The 26,593-nt window shown below is 36.5% G+C and overlaps 1 protein-coding gene across 1 annotated transcript; it reads right to left on the bottom strand.

Moving 5' to 3' along the window:
- Positions 1–381: 381 nt before the first annotated feature.
- LOC140166383 (trifunctional enzyme subunit beta, mitochondrial-like) lies at positions 382–26,494 on the bottom strand. Its single transcript, XM_072189833.1, has 14 exons — positions 26,311–26,494; positions 21,460–21,607; positions 15,231–15,275; positions 14,459–14,490; positions 11,985–12,052; positions 11,053–11,140; positions 10,027–10,148; positions 9,287–9,355; positions 8,592–8,684; positions 7,743–7,955; positions 6,306–6,433; positions 5,243–5,405; positions 4,356–4,520; positions 382–3,461 (listed from the first exon to the last, which is right to left on the bottom strand). The coding sequence occupies exons 1-14, from the start codon at positions 26,381–26,383 to the stop codon at positions 3,423–3,425; spliced, it is 1,446 nt and encodes a 481-aa protein (XP_072045934.1). The 5' UTR covers positions 26,384–26,494; the 3' UTR covers positions 382–3,422.
- Between the last annotated feature and the right edge of the window lie 99 nt (positions 26,495–26,593).

The raw sequence follows: 26,593 nt of genomic DNA, 5'->3' as shown, positions 1-26,593 counted from the left end.
ATGGAATTAAAGTCAACAATGTATATCGGTCAAATTTTAATTTTGTTATTCTTTTCCAAAAATGATTACATAATATTAAGTAACAACTGTCAAGAGAGTTTTCTGATCATTTTAAATCGAAACAATGTGGTAAAATGAAAGAAAATCACTTCGCTGTAGAACCTTGAGGGAATTGGTGAATAAAATAACATTTTACTGTAATTAAAGCACTCCAGGCTTAGTGTTTTTAGTACATCCTTGGGCATTACAACCACACAAAAAGTAGAAATTCAAGAAAAAATTCAGATGTCGCTGTGGAGCAAATCACACATTATGGCTTTAAAAAAGTAGTGTAATCTTTACAAGTCATTTTGTAAGAAATTCTATTACTCTGTCAATGAATATGTTAATATTAATTAGCTTTGAGCTACATGTTTATTACTCAGTATCTTACAAATATTCATATCTTTTAAATTCTAAATTTGTTCCAAAATACATTATGCTTACAGAGTGGACCAAAAGATTAATGATGTCCAACCAACACCGTAGTTTTGCTCCGGAAAGATAATAAAAAGGTGTGATTACGTTCCTAAAGAGGATACAATTTTGATGTAAAAAATGCTGAATTTTTAACATTTCAGCTTTTGTTTTCAGCTGGGAGGAAGAAATAAGACTTCAAAATTTTTTAACAAAACTAGTTTTGTTAATAGAACATCATCTGTATTTTGGTTTGATCCCATACTAAATTTACTCAGGTGTTTAATCTCTACCGTTATTACAGGTTGGTCAATCATATTGGTTATTTTTATTATGTTATCCTTTTTTCTCCAATTTCCAGCAAAGCGTGAACATTGCAAATTTTACAACTCGTGAATAATTTAAGTCCGTATTTTTTTCATGACCAAGATATAAAATTTCAGATCAACCAAGTTCAGGAAATGCATAAGCACACCCCATTTTTCTCACAACTTACAAATCTGGAAAGCTTGAATGGCTTGTGCCATCTAGCAATGCTTATTATTGTTCTTTTTACAAGATATTTGGCCTCTAAGTCCAACACTGAATTCCTTTTGTTGACTTCCTTCCTGAATTCCTTTTTGTTTTTGTTGACTGTTATCCGTAATTTCCAGACCCAGACCAAAATGTATATGTGCAGCAACTTTCCCAACTCATACTTTTACTCATACCCTTGACTTGTCAACTTTTGAAAATGTTTATAATTATGGGAATTTGAAATTCAATATTAAACTTAGAGGCCAAATATCTTGTAAAGAGAACAATTAAGCATTAATTAATTAATAAATTAATTATGACACCATCACCAATGTCAAATGAAATATTTTTTGTTATTTGTGATTAGTATGACATATCTTTCACAAACACTATCATTTAGTGGATGGATAAATTTCACTAATAATTATAAGTTTTCAATTCACCAATGACTATTGATTCACAGGGAAAACTGTTTTTGAACATAAGGCTAATGAAGTTGATTGTGAGTGTCTCCTGTACATGTCACCTTATTTATGACCCGTCAGAAAGTTTATTTGCAGAAATAATAATTTTATTGAAAACTTGAATATTTCTGTTGTTTTTTTAGTTTTGATAGTCTCTTGTGTAAACAAATACCTTTAGCATAGAGGTCAATATACTAAATACGCTATAGTATACGGCATATTGATCCGTCGTTTTCACGCCTTCGATGGCTTACTAGTGTAATACAAAGCCTGATATGTGTTACATAATGAATGGTCAAAAACTAATGAATCACCACATCACTTAATAAAAATGTGACAGTAAACTCACAATCAGCATTCATTAGCCTGAAAACAGTTTTTGAAATAGAGTAATTTTATTCATTTCTGTATAATTGTCACTCACTTGTAAGTAACTTTGTGGCTTTTCAGTAATTGCACTGTTGCTCCTTGTTAAAAACATTTCAAGATTAATTTGATCCCCAACCAGTATGAATGTTTAAGTAACATTTTATTAACATTTGGTGCAATTCTGTAAGTCGCAACCACTAACAAATCATTTACCACATTTATCTGTACAATAAAATAGCTTCATTGAAATGTTTAGTCTAGTGTCATTTTGTTTGTGTACTCCCAAGGTACTTGCCATTTTTCTAAAAATGGCATTATAAATAATGTAACTTCATTACGATAACAAAATTGCATTGCATTGCTTTATACAAGTCAAAACCTCTTTCTGCTTTTGACCTTTGAATTGAACCCTATTGGCCCTACTGCTTTTCTTACAGTGCTCCCGATTGGTAAATTACATGATATAATCATTGAGTAACCAATCAAAATAAAGCTTTTAGGACTCTTATCCAATTTTAAGCTTAATCCCCTTCAGCCCTACTGACTAGTCTTACCACATCTCTGATTGGCTCAATACATGATATACAGTAAGCCAAAAAAATAAGGTACCAGTTGTGTTCACCACTGTATATCCTAAATAAAAACAATTATGTCAAAATTAAAACAAGTAGCCACTACCTGGACTCTTTAGCTGATTTAAGACCTTACTCGCCGACATTGGTTGAGAATTAAAGAAACGGTGATCTAAAATCTAATGAAGAAACAAAATCAAAAGTTGCACTTTTGTGTTCTAATCAATGAAAGCACGACGCTAGTTTTCACGTGTTAATCAATGGAAGCACGGCGCTAGTTCTCTTGTTCGCAAGCGCTTTGTGTACAAATCAATTGAGCATGCGATGGAGCAAACTGCAACTTTTAAATTGGCATCTTCCTTGGGTTTTTGGATTGCCATGTTTTTATTTCTAGAACAATTTCAACATATGAGGTCTTAAATTCGAGGTAAAGGATGCAGCTATTGGCTGTTGGTTCCAATTATGATATACCTGTCTTTGTTTAGGATATACAGGGGGTGAACATAACTGGTACCTTAATTTTTTGGCTTACTGTAGTGCTCTTTCTAAGCAAAATTGTATCAAAATGGTTCTTAGAGGTGGTAGAATCTTTTGGGTGGTAGAATCAAGTTACGAACTATGGTAACACAAACTCTAATTATGCATGTTATGACAGGCTTCAGTTTCTTTTCTCCCTTTTTAATTCACGAAAGACTTTTTCCAAGTTTAGAGAATAAGACTTGTATATAGGCATTTTAAAATAAAATCTGTTTTGAGCATAAATTTTTTAGGTCCGATGACATCACATTACATAGAATCATAACATTTATAGATTTCTATTATATCACTTTTGTTTTTGCAATAATTCTTGGTAACACAGGGTTCTGCAAACTTGACATAAACTTGTTGCAAACAGTTACCTACTTCAGTAGCAGTATGTTTGTTTGTTTTTTCACACAATAAATTTGCTTTCCGCATATAAGTCCATTTTGTGATAACAGAGTTTCATCTTTTCCAGTTGTGTAATGTAATAGTTGATTGGTAAATATGTGAGCTGTTGCCAGATTTACTTATTTGGGTAAGCTTCAACGATGCTTGCGTGTCCCTGTTAAGAGAAAGAGAAAGAAGAACGTGTTACTATAATTTTGAATCCAATTTGAAGTGTGAGAAAACATTGGATCCAAAAGAGGATAATAGGCGCAAGCAACCTAAAGACAAAATGTTTTAGGTATAATTCCATTTGTTTCACAATTCTTATACATTTTTGACGATTTTTCCGCCCTTTTTTCTTTAATAATTCTTTCTGCCACCACTTTGTTTTTGCCACCCGATGCAATTTTTTACAATGTAAACATATGCTAATATTATAAGAACATCACCAAAATAAGGTTTTCGCTAAAAAATTGCTACGCACATTTTTCAAAGTAAATCGAACCCTGTGCCTTTACCACCCAATATAGGCACATGCAATACATATGTGCCGTCTTGTTATTCCACTTAAAATAATGCTATCTCCCGTGTTTATAACGGAGGATAGAGACACGGCTGGGTCTCAAAACAACACTTTTATTTTCTAATTTATGCATAATATCATGCCTGCAAAATATATATATTTCCCACAGTGAGATGAAATAAGATATTGAAAATCAATCTTATAGTTTCTCAAAAGTCCTCTGTCTCATTTTACTTAGGCTAAAAAAAATTGTTATGTCTCAAAGCCCACATGCACGTTCGTTTTTCTTCACATGTCCATGTCAGCTGAAATGGCAAATTCATTTTTTATTTTTTTTATATATTTCTTTAATAGTTTTTTGCTGTAAAATCAAATCTTGAAAAAATCTTGAAAAAAATAAATAAAAATCTTTAAAAAAACCCTCATTCTGCATTCGTTTTTGAAACTGTCATGGGCTTTGAGACATAGCATTTCTTTTTTAGCCTTACTTATGCAACTGATTCAACAATATATATTTATTATTTGAAGCATATAAAATCTACTTACATGTCCTCCTGCAGCACAAGCAGCAATTAGGGCATACTGTCCGCCTTCTTTCTGCAATCTATTAGCAGCTGTAGTCACCAATCTGACACCTGTTGCACCAAATGGATGACCTAATGATACTGAGCCTCCCCATAAGTTAATCTTCTCCATTGGTGGTGCACCAGGCTGTGAATTAAATATGGAGTGCAGTGTCTATTATTAGGCTTGCATAATTAAAGCATAACCTTTTAAAAACCTGATTATACGGCATATTGTTTATGCGCCAACATACACCTGAAGGGAATCAGCCAAATTTGATGGCTGTCAGGTCAACAGAGCAATTTTGACATAACATTGTATTTAGACATTAAATCCCCCATAGAATTGCACATTAAACAGCCAGATTTGCTACCAATTTATGGAGCGAAGTATTCCACATAGTGCTCTATACATTTTGAACTTCCTGAAGTATATCCAGGCAGTAGCGTAGCTAGGAGCTGCCTCCTTTGAAACACCTTGTTCCCCTTGCCCCCCCCCAAATGGCTGTGATATTTTAGATTTTTATAACTTTTTTGACAAGTTTTATGTACCCCCTCCCCCAAATGTCACTTTCCCTCTTTAATCTTCCTGGGAAAAAAATTGGGCTGCACCGCTGTGTCCAAGACATCAGGCAGTAGATCTATAGTATGTCCACACAAAGGCTGGGTTAAAAGTCAAATTGCATGATTGCCAACTGATGGTAGAACATACTTTTGTGTTAGAGATTATTCAGAGAAAGATGGAGCATGACTTTGGACAGTGTGCAAGAGATAACAAAGGTTAATGGATGGGGTCATGTTCCACCTTAAACTGGACAAACTTCAGCAGTGGATTTTTTCATTATTTTCCTCATACAACAAATGACTTACCTTAGCTTTGAGTCCCATGTAAGTCTTTGCGAAGTAGTCTGAATCCAGAGCCTTCATGTTGGCCAAGATCTGTCCAGCGAATGCTTCGTGGTACTCAAAGACATCAATATCGTTCAGGGTCAGACCAGCTTTGGCCAAGATTTCAGGGGTACCGTAAGCAGGTCTGTTGTACATGAGACAAATGTAAAAAAAAACATCATTATCCTTAAATCAAAATATATCTTTTTTTAAATGGCTCTTGATAGCAAGATGTTGAAGTCTTAAAATAACTGGCAGATTTCCCATCACTAGAAACTCACTTACGGCCTGCCACTTCCATTCTCGCTATTTTAAAATTTATTCTGAATACTATGACACATCTAAGTTAAAACTTTAAAAAACAAAAATACTGAGCAAATGATTCACGGCACCTGGCAAGATTGAAAATGATTCTGCATTTTTATTTACATTTTTAATGTATTTAGGAAGCTGTTTGTTTTTATTAAATCATGAGTTGGGTGAACACACTGTATATACTTTACGATCCAGTGGTTCGAAAATGTGTTAGGTTTAAGGGCAGGTCTTCCATTTAGCCCTGTGTTTGATTCCTGGACAGGACCACTTCTCCTGCTCGCTCTTTGACAAATATGTTATGACAGCAAACTGTTGAATCCTAACTGGAATTTGTCAGGCTTTTGTTTTATTAACATACAAAATTGACAAGATGGTGGATTAAGACAGATATCACTGATAAGATATAGTTCTACTCGTATTATCTGGTATAAATGGAAGATGCTAGTTAAGTTCTAATACATTTAGGGTAGGGGGATAGATCACAAAATCATGAAAATGGAGCTAGTGTCAGTCTCTGCTACAAGGGGGTTATCTACATCCTCTGTGCAAGTTTCATAGTGTAATAAAGTGATAGAGCATTGAAACAACTGCATGGACAAAACCACCTCCTTGCATTGAAACTACATGCCCATAACAACCTTCTTTGCTGTTTATCTCTAAGTGCACTCAGTGTGATTTAACCCCCTTTTAGAACTAGCATCCTCAAATGTAACCTAAAAGCAGATCTTACCCAAGAAGTAGTTGATCCTTAGGGTCCTGTGCCACATATGTGAAGTCCCTGAGGTAAGCCTTGGGTTTGAATCCCATGGCAAGGGCCTTCTCTTCTGTCATTATAAGACATGCTGAAGCACCATCAGTCTGAAATGGAAAAGTAGGAGTAGATTTATGAATGAATACAACCACCCCTAATGCTGGTTTCATACTTTCTGCTGCCTGCCGCTGCACTTGTCTGCAAGCTGAGTGGCACACCGATGAGTGGCAGTGACATGACTCTGAAAGCCACTGTTGCTGCTAAGCACCGCTCCAGAATCGTATTTTGTTCTCCCGAGTTGACTTGAATTCTACTCCCAGTGGTGCTGCCGCTTGGGCAAAGCGGTGGAGTGATCGATATATCGGCTTGCCGCTGATCACCGCTAGTGTTTCTGGTGCGACTGCGCAGTGACTCAAAATCATCTTCAGAGCAGCAAAGGGCAAACGGCAGGAAAGTATGAAACCAGCATTAGGATCAGAAATTCTGCTGCTACCTCTAACGATTACGATAAGGGTGTGATTATAGGATTAGGAAAAAGGTTAGGTTTGGGGTAAGAGTGAGAACTATACTTAGTTTGGCTTATAATTGGCAACCACATTTAACATTGTGGAATGATATAGAATCATACAATGGTGCGCACCTGAGCCAGCATCATCTATACTACTTGCGCTTAACTTTATATTGACAAAAACCAATTAATTACAAGCCACACAAAGATAAGACATCAAAATATATATAAATATATATAAACATTTCCCTATGAAGATCACACAGCTGGATAACACCAAGATTTGTATATGAGGTTCGGATAGGGAGGTTGGAAAATAAAAATAAAAAGCAAATAATTATTACAGATCTCTCTGAGCAGAAAAGATATTTTACCCTTCCCAGAATCCTTTGCAACATGATATATCACCCTATTTCATTAAATGACATGCCCATTACTTGGGTAACATGTTTCTTTTGATTTCATATTGAGAAAAGACTAATTAAACATGGGTAGTCATGAAATAAACAAATTTTGCAAGATCTGGATGTGCTCTGTACACCGAGGTACATTTTGTCACTATCAACCCGTGTTACACTAAACAGCAAATCGGTAAAGGAAATTAAAATAAAAGAAATGCATTATGGGAAGTGTAAGATATCTTCTCTGCTCTTCGACTATTTTTACATTACAATCTTATTATAGTTTTCAGCACAGTACTTCAGCGGTCTGCCAATTTGGCGCAGTTTATAGCGTATATGGATTTAGTTAATTGAATCACATCATCATCACATCGACACCTCATTCGCTGTTCAAGCTGCATAGCAACGTGTGACTTTTACGTGATAATCAGACAGAGCAGATGCATACAGCTGAAGTAATTTGCTAAATCTATAAAAAACAAAGTCATCAAAGAAGGATGCGCTTACCAGAAATGATGCATTAGCAGCAGTAATGGTGCCATGTGGTTTAATAAAAGCTGGTTTGAGAGATGACAATTTCTCCATTGATCCTACCCTTATACCGTTATCTCTTTGTACTACGGTTGTTGTGTTGGGTACATGGTAATCTATTCTGTCTGTAAGCAGTCCTTCCTTAGTCGCTTTCTCAGCCAAGGTGTGTGAACGCAGGGCAAACTCATCCTGTGGGTGGATAAGATGTTCTTGTTACTTCATGGTATTTCATGGCTTCCAGGCCTAGTTAAAAGAATACTACACAACTGCTGTTCATACAATGGTGCACATTCAAAATGTCCTGCTTTTTTCATGTGGGGTTTTCTATCTTATGTGAACACTTATCACCAAAACATTCTTCTTTTGTTTTGTTTTAGTTCTTCTTAACCTGGGACACTCAATCAGTTGAAAACACAAATAATCATCTGTTCTTCCTTGAGGCCTAAGATTCATTGATCACAAATTTAGTATTTAATCCAGTTTACTCACTACAAATCGAGATGGTTTGGCCAAACCGAGACATTTAAGTCCGTATTCATAAAACAAGCCTAACTTTAGACCTGGTCTCACCATGGAGATATAGTCATATGGAGAAGGAACTCTTTGGTATTTACATACCTTATTCTATAATATTATAGAACCTCTTAACTGCAAATACATGTTAGATGGCTGCAGTTCAACTTTTGGACTTTGCTAGGACTAAAGCAAGAAAAAAAGAGTAAAAGTATCTCTCTCTATAAAGCCTAACCTCCATATTTAGACCAGGTCTAATGTTAGACCCAAAATGCTGAAATCACAACAATATATTGTCAATTATTATCTCACCTGTTCCCTTCTGGTGACTCCAAATGCAGCACACAACCTGTCAGCAGAATGACCCATAACTTCATTGGTAGAGAACTCAGATACAGCTGGCAACTGAAATGTAACAATCAATCAAGATACAAGGCCAAATAAAAAAATAAACATGTTTCACGTCCCCTCCCGCTTCCTTTTTTGAGGTTTCTTCAATTTTATTTTTATTTTTTGAAATTTATTTATAACTTTTCAAAAAATATGTCTAGGAAGTAGAGATGCTTTCTATAGCCTTGATAATATACAAGAAACACTTTTATAAGGTTTTGTGATAGTTAAAGGGGGCCTATCTATCAGAACAACAAATAAAAAGAGGCCTCCTCCTTTTTCTAGGCATCATTGTATACGCTGGAACAGCTCTAATTATGGGTATTTACACCGATTTTGCGATAAAAAATAAAAAGCCCCCTCTTCCTCCTTTTTTTTCAAAAACCCGGACGTGAAACATGTTTTTTATTTTACTTGGCCTAAAGCAATCAATCAACAAAAGATTAATGAACCACTGCAAGCTGCACACACAAATGCGTATGTGTTTGCCGGCAAACATGGACATTTTTATGAAACATGGACATTCCTACATTCGGGGACCGTCCCTGTTTACCGCAAAATACGTGTGAAGGTATGTGTGTTAAATAATTTTTATCAACTGTGCACTGTCAACTTACCTCTGGTGCAAGGGCACCAAGGGATAAATATTTCCCTGCAAGTCCAAGCTTAGCTCCTATGGATTTAGCCTGCATGAAACAAAACAAGGACAAGTGATAACATTAGTCCCTATGAGCAATGACCCAAACAAATCATTTCTCAGAATCATGAAACATTAAGAGACTTTTAACTACGACCTGGTGATAGACAACTATTTTGTCCTCAAAACCTCAAAAACAGGAAAATAATTTCCATAAAAAAAGTAAATTTCACTATTTTCTAGACACATCACTTCATTGGTTGATTACCATTTGATTTTTTAACATAAATTATGCAGCTTGATAGTTTTGATCATCCCAACAACACTTATGTTACACAATACATAACAAGACTCAACGCCTTGGTCAGACACCCATGCGCGTTGTATACATGCAGGGAAGAAACTACTCCTTCGTGCAATTTGCTTGTGTTAGTTCATGGAATAGCCGATTATGTTATGGTAGATTTCAATAAAATGAATTAAGAACCAGCAGTACTTATTAAATATTAATATTCCTGAAATGTTATTGAATTATCTACGACTGATATTCAACAAATATTTAAATTTGTGCAATGGTCAAAATAAAATAACTCTGTGAAAGATGTATTGTTCCATTCCATCGTGCACCTTGTGATTATATTTTGACCGTATACTTGTATGCCGAATAGTTGACTGCCGAAATGAAAGCTTGAATCTTGCCAATTCTGACACCCTCTTTACCTTCTGTTGTCTTATCATGAATTTCCTCATCTGCCTGCTGAATCTGATTGGTACATCTGACATTGTCTCCACTCCACCAGCTATCACAGCATCCGCATTACCACTTGCAATCATACCAATAGCTGAATGTGTACAGCAACAGAAATGGTTAGGATTCACACGAATATCCACATGCTTAAAGAATTTAAGAGTCTTTAATACTGAAATGCCAATGCACAAGAATGGGTCCGGACTGGAATACTCAATCTTTACTGGGTTGAGAATCTGTGTATAGCATTGGTAAATCTTTGGTTGCTTGGTCGATCCTTATAATTTATGAAATATTAATTGATATATAATGAGAACAGTGTTGTGGTCCGTGTGCAGTTTGCTCAAGCATATCGATATACCAGTCCCTTTGATGATAAACATTGAGGTCAACTCATCTATGTATAACTTGTCACTAGCAATAAACTAAACTAACTTGCTATACCATTTTTCACCCCGATGTGGCAGTGATGTCAACCCGTTGAGGATGTTTCGCGCGCTCATCTTTGCGGTATCCTCAATTGTCTGCATGCTTACGCTAGCGCTTTTAGCGAACGCTAGCTGCAACCAAGAAAATGTGCACTGATGTCACTGCCACATCAGGGTGCAAAATGGTATAGCAAAGATAAAGATTTGGTAATGATATACCAAAGTCAGAAATTTTTCAGAAAATTGAGTTACTATCATTACTAACTTGCTCAGTACCTACATGTACACGTACTGATTTTGAAGCCACATGTCTCTTGAATACTTGGTTGCAAAGTTATGAACCTTTTATATGTCCATTATCTTGTGTTTTTTATGGGGATTTTTTCTCCTCACTTTTTGCCTATATCTCAGTTTCATTATTGCTGACTTTAGCCCGATTGGATCAGATCTGGTCATATTTTATCATTTATTTTCCTGAGTGGTGTAAACCTTTTGAATCTTAAGATCCATACAAAGTGATGGACGGCTGCACCCAGTTTTAGCCTGTTTTCTAGCCTTTGTCATTCTTACCTGATGTTATTGCTACATTTGATGATATGCATGCCATGGTGACTGTGTGACAGGGAATTTTATTGGACAATCCAGCTCCTAAAGCTGCCTATAAACAACAAAATGAAAACAACAACAAAAGACATTACAACAAATTAAGAATCAACTTCATTAAAGGGTTCATACCACAAAATAGCTTTCCACAGACTTTGTGTACAAATTAGAGTCACGTTTCTGGCCAGATGTTACCCCTCGTTTTCATATCAGAACAGAATGCTGCGTAACTGATCTGAAATTGGCACCACATTGTAAGTCTATAATGATATTATTGAAAAGCCTGTCTCTAGTGTGTTTACACCCGACTGCTAACTCTAATTTGACCTTGTGTGTTCACGTGCATATAATCATAAACATCACTCAAATTTTCGCATTTTATTTTCAAATTTGTAGAGATTACATTCACAAGTTGTAGTATATGAAACCTTTTTATGTAAAGTTAGCACTGCAGGCGAGATAAACTATCCCGGAAACCGCTTCACATGTGAATTTGGTGGTATGAACCCTAAAAGTTATGATTGTAATACAATTGGCTGTGAATCTACAGTATATGACAAGGAAATATGGAGGTCTTATGAATGATGTATGAAATTGTGACCAAAAAAATGGGCTACTTTGTAAACTCTATTGCAAACTTTATTTTGATTTAGTTTAGAATCAATGAGATAACATGGTTCCAAGATTTAAACACCAAACAACTAAGCAAAGATACACACATCCATGCACCCACTCACCCCACATACAGGGGTGGAAGGGGTTGGTAGCTGTTCACCTGTTGAACATCTTGCTACCTTGCCCTCCCCCTCTGCCCTTTGGGATGCTGGCCACCATCATATTTTAGAATTTTTGTGACAATTTTTGACAAGTCACCTTGCCCCCTGTGCCACTTTACATACCTCTCTTGCGACATTGCTAGTTTTGACTTCCATGATGACTGTTCCTACAATAATTGCATCTACCGCATCTGTGACAATTCAAACAAAATGGTGTTTCTCAATATTATTAAGGTTTGCATATTTATTTTATTTTATTTCATTCTTATTTAACCTGGGTTAACCTTTCAATGCACTGGCATTGTTCTCCCAAGGTGCCCATATAAAGACCCCCTTATTTCTATGTGCTGTCCTCAAAGACTCTGGTATATTTTTCCTATTTGCCCCTCAAAAACTCCCTTTTCTAAAACAAAATCCTCACCACCAGACCCCCTTTCCCCCCCAAAGACACTGTTTTCCCCAAATTTCCCTGGTAGACCCCCAATTTTAGGGGTCAGCATTTAGCCTAACTCTAGTGTACATACAATGTTGACCCGAAATTGCGGCCACACATGCATGTCATTATTATTTGAGTGCTTCCCCATTCTTGATGGTTCAACTGACTACTTGTGTGTATCAATTGTATCATTTAATATGACATGCAGCAGCTGGGACTTTGAATTATACAACAGCTGGTACATTAAAAGGACAATCAGTGATTTGCTCATTCAGAAAATCAAAAAATTCAGTTCTTTGAACCTTTGTTAGCAGCATAGATGTGCTAACATAGCATGCTAGTGGTTAAGTCCAAAGCTGTGTATTAAAGACAAAATTTGACACTTTAGGCCAAAAAAAAAAAAAATTCATGGTATTTTGAGAAAAAAGTCTGATTTTCGCCGATTTTTTCTGGAAAAAACTAAACAAATTTGTTTTTGAAATAAAAAAAATTTCCGCATTTGGTCATGTTTTTTGAGGTGGGACCCAATTGTGTCACATCTTGCAATTTGTCAAAAATCAACTCCTTTTTTGTATTTCTGATTATATTTCAAAAAGTTTTCACCCAAACTAGTAAAAGTATACATTTTTAGAAAGAATATATTGTCATGATTGCAAATCTGTAAAGTATGAGTGGATATACAGGGTGTACCAAAAAATATACAGGGTGATTCCATTGAAAATAACTGAAAAAATTAAATTTCTTTACCGCTCCAATATTTCTACAAAGTATATTAAATTGGAAAATGAACTTGATATTTGGAATGTACACAGTTAGTCCTTTCATTAAATGTATAGTTTGCACTATTTTGTTAAGCCCATTGTGTTATACAAAAAAAAAAAAAGTTGTAAATTAATTTTTTAATTTATGTAAAATTTCCTAAGTGCCATTAAATTTGGAAGATATATTCAAAATAGTTTACAGAATTGCTATATCAAATTTAAATATCCAATTCCTATATAGGGTGTTCCAAAAATCAATATTCAGTGAATAATTAGTAACAAAGGTACATGTACAATACATGTACAGTTAGCCTACATCAATAAACTATTTAACAATAACCAGAGATCAATATGGCATCAGATTAAATCCTTTGACTGTAATAATCTCCTTTTAGAAGATTTATTTCATATTTCAAAGATAAAACAATATTGAAATTTATTTCATATGCATGCATGTAAAATTAAAGCCCATTGTGTTGCATGACCCACATTCCACTGCATTAATTAAAAGCTTGTTAAATCCTTAATTACTAAGTTCATTAAGATTAACTAGGCAATTATAGTTATAGAAAATGCATTTTTACTTCCATTGGAATTACACAGAGCTCCTCCGCTTCCGGCTCCTCCACTTCCGGCACCACCCCTGACTAATTAACTTAATTAAGCTGTTGTAATTAATTAATACATTTGTTTAATTGTATTTGTTATTAATTCATTAGATTAATAATTTATCTTCAAAATAAGACCAAAACCATTTGATCATGATGAATTTTAGCAAAAATATAGGAATAAGTAGACAAAATGATTTAGCAAAATGTGACAGCATCACCTTTTTTAGGGTCCCAGTATAAAAAACATGACCATTTGTTTTTTGTCAAATCGTGGGATTTTACAAACACGCGCGCAAGCTTTGAGCCAAACCTTTTTTTTTTTGGCCTTACATGAAATTGCAAAAAAATTGTGGTGGAAATATTAGCTGCATGTATTTGAATGGGGCTCCCAATTTTGCCAATACTGCTGTTTTCCTCATTTTTTTCTCCAAATTTTTCATTGCAAAAATACCTATGACAATTTTATTAACTTATCCTTCAATTTTTATTTATTTATTTTATTTATTCACAATTGTAATTTAATTTACATTTTCACTGGGATCAGTGAATGGGCCCATAAGGGACAATCAATTACTGAACCAAAAGAGATATACCCAAAGAGTGCCAACTCAAAATTGCCCTGTACATAACAGTAACGCTGTGGTAAATCCATCATTTTGGGTTGTCGCTTGTGAATGGTAAATAATGCACCTCCTGTAAATGTTATATCATGTAAGTAAACTCATCTATATGTATTGGTGTGATAATTGTATCATCGCTTGAGCTAAAGTTGTTAGTTATCGTAGTTACCTTTTGGTAAATTTGTTTTTGCCAGCAAGCCCCTGTGAATAGAAAGATAGAAAGAAAATATAAAGACAAAGGTCAAACAATGTGAAAGTAGTTTTTTTTAACATACCCCAAAATGAATGCTACATATTGTATATAGGCTATCTGGTGACTATCATTAGGTTATAGGTGCATGTGTTCCAAAATGTAGGTCAAATAAACTTTCAAGGATGTTAAGTGGGTTACTATATGTTGACTTGCTGCAAAACCACTTACATCCACAAAAGCAGTTTTTGGCTGGATGCTTGGGTAGGATGAGCATCCCGCCAAAAACTGCTTTTGTTGAAAACCCACTTATATCAGTGATTTTTTGAAGTGTTCTCAAAATTGGACAAGTGGATGTAAGGGGTTTTGCAACAAAGCTCTTCATCTGTAATATCATTCTGGTGGTCTAGATTTTAGAATACCTTGACTCTTGTTTCCTCTAATAAGTGCTCACTGCATGCAGCTTCTGCTGTTTCTTCAAATATTCTGCATTGCAGAATATTTGAAGAAACATCTGTCTGTGTCCCCTTACTAATGCTACTGTATGTCTAAATTATGTCAAGTGTCGAAATAAAATTATCATCTTCGAAACCTTCCTGCTTATGATTATTTTGACTTTTATTAAGTGCCCCCTCCCCAAAAGTAACAGGTCCCAGGGTGCTAATCAGGGCAAACATGGTATATGATTATTAGTAATGTAATTTATACAGGAAGCACAAAAAGTAAGGCCTGCACATTTTGATTTACTTACTGGAATGCTCCACGTTGTAGATCATGTGGCATGAGATCTGCATAACTATAATAAAGAGAATAGACAAAATGTTGTAGTATCCTTTTTATGCAAAGTTAGCACTATAGGCGAGATAAACTATCCCGGAAACTGCTTCACATATGAATTTGGTGATATGAACCCTAGAAGTTATGATTGTAATACAATTGGCTGTGCTTGCTTGCTTATTTCGGGTGGTTTTCCCGAACCACGACAGCTCTCCATATCCTCCTGTCCTGCATCGCCGTTCCCAAGTCAGATGCTTCCAGTCCGGTGTCTTGCTTGAGTACATCTACATATGTAAGGGGTGGTCTACTGTTAGATAAAAAGTGTTTTAAAATCCACAATTCTAAGTTTTCTTACAAAGGTGTTCCGACTCCCTCTGCCAATACTGTATTCATGATATTCTTAACACCTTGCTTGGCTATCAATGAATACTCACTCTGTACCAGACTGTAGGAATGGTGTTCTGACTCCCTCTACCAATACTACATTCTTAACACCTTGCTTGGCTATCATTGAATACTCACTCTGTACCAGACTGTAGGAATGGTGTTCTGACTCCCTCTACCAATACTACATTCTTAACACCTTGCTTGGCTATCAATGAATACTCACTCTGTACCAGACTGTAGGAATGGTGTTCTGACTCCCTCTACCAATACTACATTCTTAACACCTTGCTTGGCTAGCAATGAATACTCACTCTGTACCAGACTGTAGGAATGGTGTTCTGACTCCCTCTACCAATACTATATTCTTAACACCTTGATTGGCTATCATTGAATACTCACTCTGTACCAGACTGTAGGAATGGTGTTCTGACTCCCTCTACCAATACTACATTCTTAACACCTTGATTGGCTATCATTGAATACTCACTCTGTACCAGACTGTAGGAATGGTGTTCTGACTCCCTCTACCAATACTACATTCTTAAAGGGACCATTGAAAGAAAATATGATTTGGTATCAAAATAAAGCCCATAAAATATAGAATCAATATCTAAAACAATTGAAGAACTAACTATTTTAGAAATAAAAATACAATGAAAACAACGACTCGATTTACCCCCTTCCGACGCTATATCGCGCGTCATTTATCAAAAGTAGAAAATTGGGCGCTTTCCTGATGACGTCATTGTGGTTACGCGTTTGTGTTGCGTTGACATTTTTGCCGGGATAATTTGACAACAGCGATCGCGATCTAAATATCAGATGCAATAATCATGGTAATACAACCACTTATAATTACTTAAAGGTCAAGTAAAAACAAAATTCCAGTTGATTGTCCACATGAAAAAGAGGAAGTGGAGGGCCTTTTTATTTATCATTTATTATTTTTTTACAATGCAAATGGATCATTTAGGCCTATGTATTATTCTCGGACATTATTACTAAGTTGTGTAATTTGTAGAGGAGAGTGATAGGATCGAGGCTCTTATTATTTGATGGTTCTCTGAGAGGATGATTAAAACAAAGCCTCTAAATTGAAATGCTTATTGGACAGAAGCAAATCTAAACTATTGACAATATTATTAGCTTTTGAAACATTTAAAAAAAGAAGTTTTCCTTATAATAAAGAAAATAGCATTAAACATTTCAGACTAACTCAGTGGCAATGCCATGCTGAAAGGAAGCGGGGGGACGATCAATTGTTTTTTTATCATCATCAAGCATGCAGCTTCCTATTTTACTTGTTCATAATTCAACCCCGGTCAACATGACCATGATTCCGATGACTTGTAGGCCCTACATGGCATATATATAAAGCCATAAAACTAATTATGAGTATGCCTATAGGCCTATAATATAGTGGCGATGTTGAGGGAATATCGCCAAGATTTGTCGCAACACATTAATGGCAGATGATGTGCCGCCTGCGCGAGCACCTCCCATGGGTAATAGTATTATAGGCCTAGGCCTATGTATTTTTTCCGTAGGACCTACTTTAAAAAAATATTCAAGAGATGATTATTTTTTCACAAACCTGACAATTGGTATAAAAAAGCTTTTTCTTCGATAAGTTTAAAGTTAACTTTCAAAAGTGCTTATTTTCATACCCCAAACAATGCAAAGTAGGCCTAGGCCCATTTATTTTGCAAATTTATTCCCCTATCATGCTAATAGGCCTACCACGTGTTATACGGGAGACTTGCCAATATTATTTGAGCCGTTGGCACTGGGGCAGTATAGCTGAACGGCAAATGACGAAATTGGTTCAGAAGAACATGACATGCAAGATGTTCTTGAAATAAATACGAGGAGCGCCTATAAACATAGCCTACATAGGCCTTTAAAAAGCTATATGCTACAAACATCAAATGGGAAATACTATAGGCCTACACTTATTTTAATCCATGGATGGTTTATAGGACGGGGTAGGCCTAGGCTATGCGAAATTGATGTCAGTCATTTCTAAAAACGAAATATCCAGCCAGGCGTGCTGTATTTTACAAGATTTACCCAATCAACATAAACGTTGTAACTGTAGGCCTACCTTTGATAAAACGCTCGGACACTTTGCACTTTCAAGTATCAGTGGGAGTTGAGATTGGATTAGGCCTATAAGCATTTCGATAACGTAAACTAAAGGCTGACAGTAAATGTTGTTCATATGATTGTTTGGAGTGGCCTTTTTATGTTCCTCTCGTGGTTCTTTATCTTCAAATTTGTTTCTCATTTTTCATAGGCTTTTAAAAATAAATAAAAATAAATTTCGGCTTTTATATAATAATGCCTTTTCCCAGATCTCGGAGGGTTCAAAGCGCTGTAATTTCGCTGCCATGGTACTTATCACAATCAGATCAAGCATCATCTAGGCTAGATGCTGCCGAACCTGTCGCAAATCTAGCCGCACTTGGATTGTAACATCCACCAATTATCTTTTCAGCTCCCCAAATTTCATTGGGTGAAGGAAGTTTTTGATAACCAAACAACTAATCACCGATTTTTGAGAAGCAGGAGGAAACTGGAGATCCCGAAGAAAACCTGCGGGATCAAGATAAGCCAAGTTCACATGAGTCTTTGGGCCGCGCGCCAGGGGCATGAAGTCGAACCCGGGACCTCAGTTAGTGGTGCAAGGCGAGGAAACAACCGCGCCAACTCGCTCTCCCGAGCCTGACCTTTGTTTTGAACCTGGTCCCATGTGTCTCTACACGGAGCGACCGTTTAGAAATAAGCAACACACTTTAATCACTCGCAATTCAGCTTCCACACTTGAGTCAGGATCGGCTTTGTTTTAGGCCTGGCGGTTAAGGCCGTATAAAACTAATGTTTTGGTTCTCGTCCCCTCCCTCCACAATTTCTGGGATTTGTCAATTTTTTTTTAGATTTTTCAATTATTTTAGACTTTGGAATGATTTATGAATTTTTCATACATAGGCCTATAAATAAGTTTATCAGAGAACAAGGACCACTTCCAAGTCTTTTTGTGGTAGGGCCTACTCTAGGGGGTTTATCCCTAGTCTCACATTTGAAAAAAAAGTGCGGCCTCGTTTCCCCGAGCACTGTTGGAAAAGACCGAAAACTGCAGACAATGCTGATTTTACACTGAAAACCCCACCTCCCTCCCTCATCATTGACATCAATTCATGAAAATCCTCTGGACGAGAACCAAAATATTAATTTTATACGGCCTAACCTAGGCCGCACGCCCGGGAGGTAGGCTAATTAGGCCTAAAGAAATTAAGTCGCATGTCATGAGCTAACCCGAAACATCATGCCTTCTCTTTCCTATCCTCACCAGATATTTCAGAGGAAATAAAAGTAAAGAGTTAATGGTATATCAGAATGCCTCAGTCAAAACAAATGATACGGTACTCTCTTGCAAGCGCCGAGCAGCTAGCACTGACAGCTTTGACTTTGTCAATATGAAGGCCTAGGCCTAACTTACTTACAAATGTTTCCCCGTTGTTGGCCAATTTTGTAGGCCTAGCTAGAATTTATATATAGACCTATCATAGAAGTCATTGTAGCTTTGTAATTTATATTATAATATTCTTTTTAATATACTTGTTAGGCCTAAAAGGCACATAAAAGTTCATTGCTGTAAGTAAACACGCTCATGCGTTGGTTTAGGACCAAATCTGGACTATGCAGTGTTGCCATGCAGCGGAAAGGATAACCACTTTGACGTCACAGGGGTTGCCACGTGTCTCTGAACATATGAATTGGGCGGAACGACGCGACATTGGGCGCTTTGTCTTTATTTGCTGATTTGGGGGGTAAAATAAAGGAAAATTGCGTTTATCATTTTAGAAATGGATTCTATATGTTATTAGCTTTATTTTGACACCAAATATGTTTTTCTTTCAATGGTCCCTTTAACACCTTGCTTGGCTATCAATGAATACTCACTCTGTACCAGACTGTAGGAATGGTGTTCTGACTCCCTCTACCAATACTACATTCTTAACACCTTGATTGGCTATCATTGAATACTCACTCTGTACCAGACTGTAGGAATGGTGTTCTGACTCCCTCTACCAATACTACATTCTTAACACCTTGCTTGGCTATCAATGAATACTCACTCTGTACCAGACTGTAGGAATGGTGTTCTGACTCCCTCTACCAATACTCCATTCTTAACACCTTGATTGGCTATCATTGAATACTCACTCTGTACCAGACTGTAGGAATGGTGTTCTGACTCCCTCTACCAATACTACATTCTTAACACCTTGCTTGGCTAGCATTGAATACTCGAGCTGTACCAGACTGTAGGAATGGTGTTCTGACTCCCTCTACCAATACTACATTCTTAACACCTTGCTTGGCTAGTATTGAACACTCACTCTGTACCAGACTGTATGAATGGTGTTCTGACTCCCTCTACCAATACTATATTCTTAACGCCTTGATTGGCTATCATTGAACACTCACTCTGTACCAGACTGTAGGAATGGTGTTCTGACTCCCTCTACCAATACTACATTCTTAACGCCTTGATTGGCTATCATTGATTATTATATAATATGAAGCTTCCATCTATACCACTCATTTTTAGTACTGAATGACGTTTAAATCAAACTGTTCAGTATTTTTACAAAACTGTTCAATATATCTTGATACCCGCACGCTCATCACAATACCCAGAAGGCACGCATCACATAAACGCAGTATTCACGTAGAGCGTTCACAAACAGTGATTGAGACTAATTTTGGTACTGCACGACTCCCTCTGATGTGTGCAGCAAGTCATGTTGTCCTGCGAAGCACACAAAACTGCAGCTAAAATACGGCGATTTCATCGGGTATCTAAGTTAATCAGGATCAGTATCTTAATATTGACGGTGCACAGAGAACATGGTTACTCGTTTCACGGCGGTATTGCAGTATTTAGGCCTACAACATTTTCACGGTAAGCTTACTCAATTGTCTGCGTGGTGCGTGCGTGTGCATTCAATCAACACAATAGCAAGGCCAGGCCTAGGCCTGTGTCTATAAAAAGCCGTTCGTTTTTGATGCATGAATGTTTTCATTTATGAGTTTCAGTCAGCTTCATATTATATAATAATAATAATATTGGATGGCTTTATTTCGGATTGTATGTGAATATACTGCACTTGCCATGAATGATATTCAACTCGCCGTACCGGCTCGTTGAATATCATTCATGGCGCGTGCAGTATATTCTCATACAACCCTCAATGCCATCCAATATTATATAAATACTCACTCTGTACCAGACTGTAGGAATGGTGTTCTGACTCCCTCTACCAATACTACATTCTTAACACCTTGATTGGCTATCATTGAATACTCACTCTGTACCAGACTGTAGGAATGGTGTTCTGACTCCCTCTACCAATACTACATTCTTAACACCTTGCTTGGCTAACATTGAATACTCACTCTGTACCAGACTGTAGGAATGGTGTTCTGACTCCCTCTACCAATACTACATTCTTAACACCTTGCTTGGCTAGCATTGAATACTCACTCTGTACCAGACTGTAGGAATGGTGTTCTGACTCCCTCTACCAATACTATATTCTTAACACCTTGCTTGGCTAGTATTGAACACTCACTCTGTACCCGGCTCTGTACCAGACAGTAGGAATGTTCCGATTCCCTCTACCAATACTATATTCTTAACACCTTGCTTGGCTAACATTAAATACTCACTCTGTGCCAGACTGGTGTTCTGACTGCCTCTACCAATACTACATTCTTAACGCCTTGCTTGGCTATCAATGAATACTCACTCTGTACCAGACTGTAGGAATGGTGTTCTGACTCCCTCTACCAATACTATATTCTTAACACCTTGCTTAGCCAGGGTCTTCTTGGATTTGGTGGCAGCACCTGCAGCTCTGTCATGTCTGAAGGATGTGCTGAGAGCTCTTACACCAGCTGGTAACAGGAAGACAAAACAAAAAAAGTTAAGGCTTAGTTCAATATGCTTATACTATGATCAGCTTGTAATAGGCGAAAATTATTCGGTTTTTTGTTACTGCATGCGTAAATAAAGTCCCAAATTATGCCTGCGTACATTCACAAAAGCAGTTGTGTCACGTTGTTCGCGTAGGTGGTACGCCAACCCACAATTACTAGCTGATCCGAGTATAGCGATACATGCTGCACATGTAACACACTACCATGCACTGTATCTGATAGCAAATTCCTTCAATCTGTAGTGTTAAAATAAATAACTTTTGTAAATTATGTATAATAACATGCTGTACAGGTGTAGGTTTGGTAATTGAGCAAAGTGACACAATCTGGCTCATGGAAGGCAAAGGAAGCATTTTTGAAAATTGAGTTACTATTACTAGGGATGCCCACTGTCAATACAGTTTCCACTAGAACGATTTTTCATTTACTGTGTGCGTGCACTCACACACGTATTGTCTATGGAGAAACTGATCGATACAAGAAATCCCAGGCCTGTTAAATGGCGTACATACTTGTTTTTGATCCAAATGTAGGCCTATCAGGGTGTTTCAAGAAATTCCTGATTCCACCGGAAAACATTAACCAAACTTTTTCCTGATTGGTCAGTAAATAGAGAGGACCTTCCTCCATGCAGAGATCAACTTTTTTTAATGAAAAATTTAATGAGATGAGAACTACAACCGGTTGAAGTGACACCATTCCGTGCATCAGGTGTTCAAACGCAATTATTTCCGAATTTGGAGTGAATCAGACAAGCAAACTTACATAGTTATAAAATGTAACTATTTTTGAAGACAAAATGTACAGGATGTTAAGAAATTTAAGAATGTTTAAGCCTACGCGCCCATCTCAAATCATGCACTTCTCACTACCATGTCCATTTCATATGCTCTCCATCATGGCTTCCATGCACACACAGTGTATTGCTCAATGTATTAAAGATAACCTTTGAGTTGGAGCAAATTTCTCAAAATTGGTAGTGATTAATATTACCAAACTTATGCCATGATGAAATATAGTAATTTTTGAAGATAAAATGTGCTGACCGTAAAAGATTGAACAATGTTTAAGACTACCGCCATTCATTTGAAATAATGCACTTATTGTTCATCTCCTCTATGGAGATATTTTCCATGTATGCCATCTATGATCATGCTTGCGGTTTCACCAAACAAACCATGGGTTTTGAGGTCTTATATTTTTTGTTGTATGTCAACAAAATCGATTACATTTTCAGGATGATCTTATTTTCATGTTGTTATAAGCAAATATAATGTTCCAGATAACGCTAGTTAATAAATACATTAAGAAAAAGTACCTTAAAATTGCACTTTCTGTTAGTAATCCTTTTTGGACTTTAACTTTTTAACATGTTCTAGCAGCCCTATATAAAACCGTAACACTCAAAAGGCCATATCTCTGGAATGAAACGTCCGATTAAGATTATTTAAACGCCAAAATGTTTCTTTCATCAATTCCCAGCCAATAAGTTAGGTCTGAATCAATTTAAAAGTACTTCAATTTTTAGTGGACATGCCTACTATTACATGTTACCTTATAACCATTCTAGGCTATAATACTTAAAACCATTAAGGTGGTACTATACCGCCCTGGCCAATTTTGTGCCTATTTTTGCATTTTTCTCAAAAATTATAGCGCACTGGTGACAAGTAAGATATATATTATAGGGGCAAGGACTACAACTACTGCACTGAAAATTTTATTTCAGCACATACAACAGTTGTGGAGTTACAGTCAAAAATGAGGGAAAACCAATATTTTATCAATAAGTCAATAACTACTTGTCTTGAGTCACTGAAATTCCAGTGTAGTAACTGGATTCCTTGCCCCTATAATATACGGTACATGTCAATTATAACTTTTGTAGTACCAGTGTTTTATTAGTTTTTGAGAAAAATGCAAAAATAGTCACACATTTTTCAAGGAGGTGTAGTACCACCTTAAGTTTTGTTATGTCTATTTTCTTATGTATTTTATTGTTTTACCCAATATTTTTGCCTTTATCTCAATTTCAAATTTGCCACCTTTGGCCTTCATGGACCAGATCACGTTAACATACGCAACATGTAAAAGATCTGATATAGTGTATAAACTATAGATTTTCTAAAGAGTAGCTAATTCAAGGTGTAAATTCAGGGTTACACCAGGTGTAAATGCGAAGGTAATCTGCCATGGTGGTACACCGTGAATGAGAATCTGGATGTGTATGAATCAAGCTATTATATTTTACTTCCTTCTATAAAGTACCGATACTGAAATTTCCTATTTCACATATTGTTTCAATATTTTGGGAGAGATCATCAGCCAAAATTCTAAATCTGGCCCATTTCAGAAATTTATACTTTTTTATAATGTTTTTTTAAAAACAGGTTAAAAGTCCTTAAAAGGACTTTTAACCTACTCAATAGAAAACAACTGATCAAAATGAAAATAATCTAAAATTAAATAAATTAGCTCCCACTGCATGCTAAAAAACTATGCTAACTTGAGTGTCATTTTGGTCCATCACATGTGACATTTGTTTTGTACATTTATGCAATTTATGCATGAAAAGAACTGATTATATTTTAGTTACTTGGACACACACAAAATTACATGTGAGGTTATTAAGGGGGTACTACACCCCCTTAAAGGGCAATAAATGAGACAATGTCTATCAACGGCAAGAAATCTTGATTCAAAATAATCCTTTTGTAATATTACACCCATATAAAAGTTTCCAAATTCTAGTTTAATGTCAAGCAGGGACTAGAAATAACACAGAGGAAAATGCAATCGGTGTTTGTGTTTTCCAAAAAGCAAAAACAAAATTGATTTTCTTTTTTACAAAAATTAAAAAAAACAAGAAGTTTTATAGACCCTAAATACTGTGACTATGACTTAAAATTTTTTTTTTAAAGAGACAAAAAAAAGGTTTTTCAAAGCTGGAAAATGTTGTATGTTTACCACAGAATTAAAGACAGAGAATCAGGACTCGACCGCCATCTTGATACAGGCATGGAGCAAAAATTGGGGGTATTCGGTTTCCCTCGGAATGCACTCGAGGCATTCGCTGTCGTTCAAGTGCGACATGGATAAAGGGCACATTTGACTAGACGCACTGGATGCGACCTGCACGTGAGTACCAACTTGCTTCAGATGAGACGCAGAATTGTATTCGTTCATTCGTTCCGAATACCCACAATTTTCTCCCCATATACATAGCTAACGGCGCGATTGTATGTGGCGGTATAGGGAGTCCCGGTTCTCCTTCTCTAATTCTGTGATGTTTACTTACTATTGCTGTAAACAGCCAGAGATACATTGAATTAGCATGCAAATTTGTTTAAATTTAATTTTACAATTTTTTTTTTTAAAATCAGGGTGCGTTTTTTCATAGACCATCCACCAAAATCCAAATCCTCCAACTATACAAATATTACTAGCGGGAGCAAATCTCGAGCAATAATGTCTACGGTACGGTACCTCTCTGTTTGTAAACAGCCAAGGATATCAAAATTGTCATCCTCACTGAATAGGAACAGGAACAAAAGGCAGTCCCTGGCGAGGCCAGGGCTGTGACACTCGTATTCAATCCCTGTATATTTTATTTCAAAGTGAAGTCACTTCTTGGCAGTTTAATCGACACATTGGCAGTTTGAGTGACAGTTGCTAGGAAGTTTGGTACTGTAGTAGCCTAAAATTTACGTACGTGTGCATGACATTGACAACATGCGTACTAGACTACCACTGGTACTTCAATAGTGAAGCACATTATCCCGTAATTTTGATTGACAGTTGCTGGGGAGTTTGGTACTGTACCGGTACCGGTACCCAAAATTTTCCAAGATGGCGCACATCGACTGCCAATTATTCGGGCCCTTTCCGCAAAAATACAGCTTATTTAGCGAAGTCGACATAGGGGCATGGGTTTCAATATTTTCCTAGCATATTTTGAGTTATTACTCCTCAGCTACTTGGTTTTTCACAATGACGACAATATGATAGTAATGGAAAGAAATGACAAAATGTTTGTTGTTTTTCATCATTTAATTTTTTTTTAAAGACTACATTTAAAACATGCATGATACCTCTGCACACAGGTCAGTCTTACACCTATAGAATGTGTGTCATCAGCCCTCAGACTGTAGGAACCCATGAATTCGATCCATGTAGGTCAGTCTCTTATCAGCATGATCAGACAGAGGCAGAGCATGCCATCACAATTCACATGCACGATCGCGCATTGAGTGTCGGACGACGGACATGAGCATGATGAGTGCGTGACCGACTTCATTTGCACAAACGTGTGGCTTATCCTATAGTATATTATTACTTGAGAAACCTTGGCGAGGCGAGGCCAACGAGGTTGCACTATCTATCCAAATCGAGCACAAAATTTAATTACACCGCCACCGGCCCGGCGGCGGTGCACGTGCCTGAAGTTGGAAAAAGCGTGCTACCTCATTGACCAAATACCAATCGCTCATTGTTGCTCAACGATGGAGTATAAAGACAGCCTAAGTCACTTACATGCAATTCATGGCATTCAGACATAGTGTACACGCTTACATTCATGCAGTTTACACGGTTTCCGAATTCAACAACCATTGCAACCATTAACAAAAATGCAAACACATACTGCTCTAGGACAAACTTACTCATTGATATTGTGTTTCCTGTAGCTGATAACAAGCCAGGTAATTTATTGAGGTGTAATAATTGGCTAGCCATCTTGTTATTTGGTAAAAGGATTCTAAATACCGGTAATAAATAAATAAAGATTTTTTTTCTGGCCGCGATTACACTTCGCTGCAACCGGTGTTATAATGGCCTTTAATACAGGGTCACGTGGGTCAAACGAGATTTAATAAGTTTTACTATAATATCAATTTCTATATCCCTGTATTTCATCTGAAACTGTGTAAATATATCTCATCTACA

This window comes from Amphiura filiformis, chromosome 12 (assembly GCF_039555335.1).
Source record: "Amphiura filiformis chromosome 12, Afil_fr2py, whole genome shotgun sequence".
Lineage (NCBI taxonomy): Eukaryota > Metazoa > Echinodermata > Ophiuroidea > Amphilepidida > Amphiuridae > Amphiura > Amphiura filiformis.
This window is presented reverse-complemented; position numbering and strand designations above follow the sequence as displayed.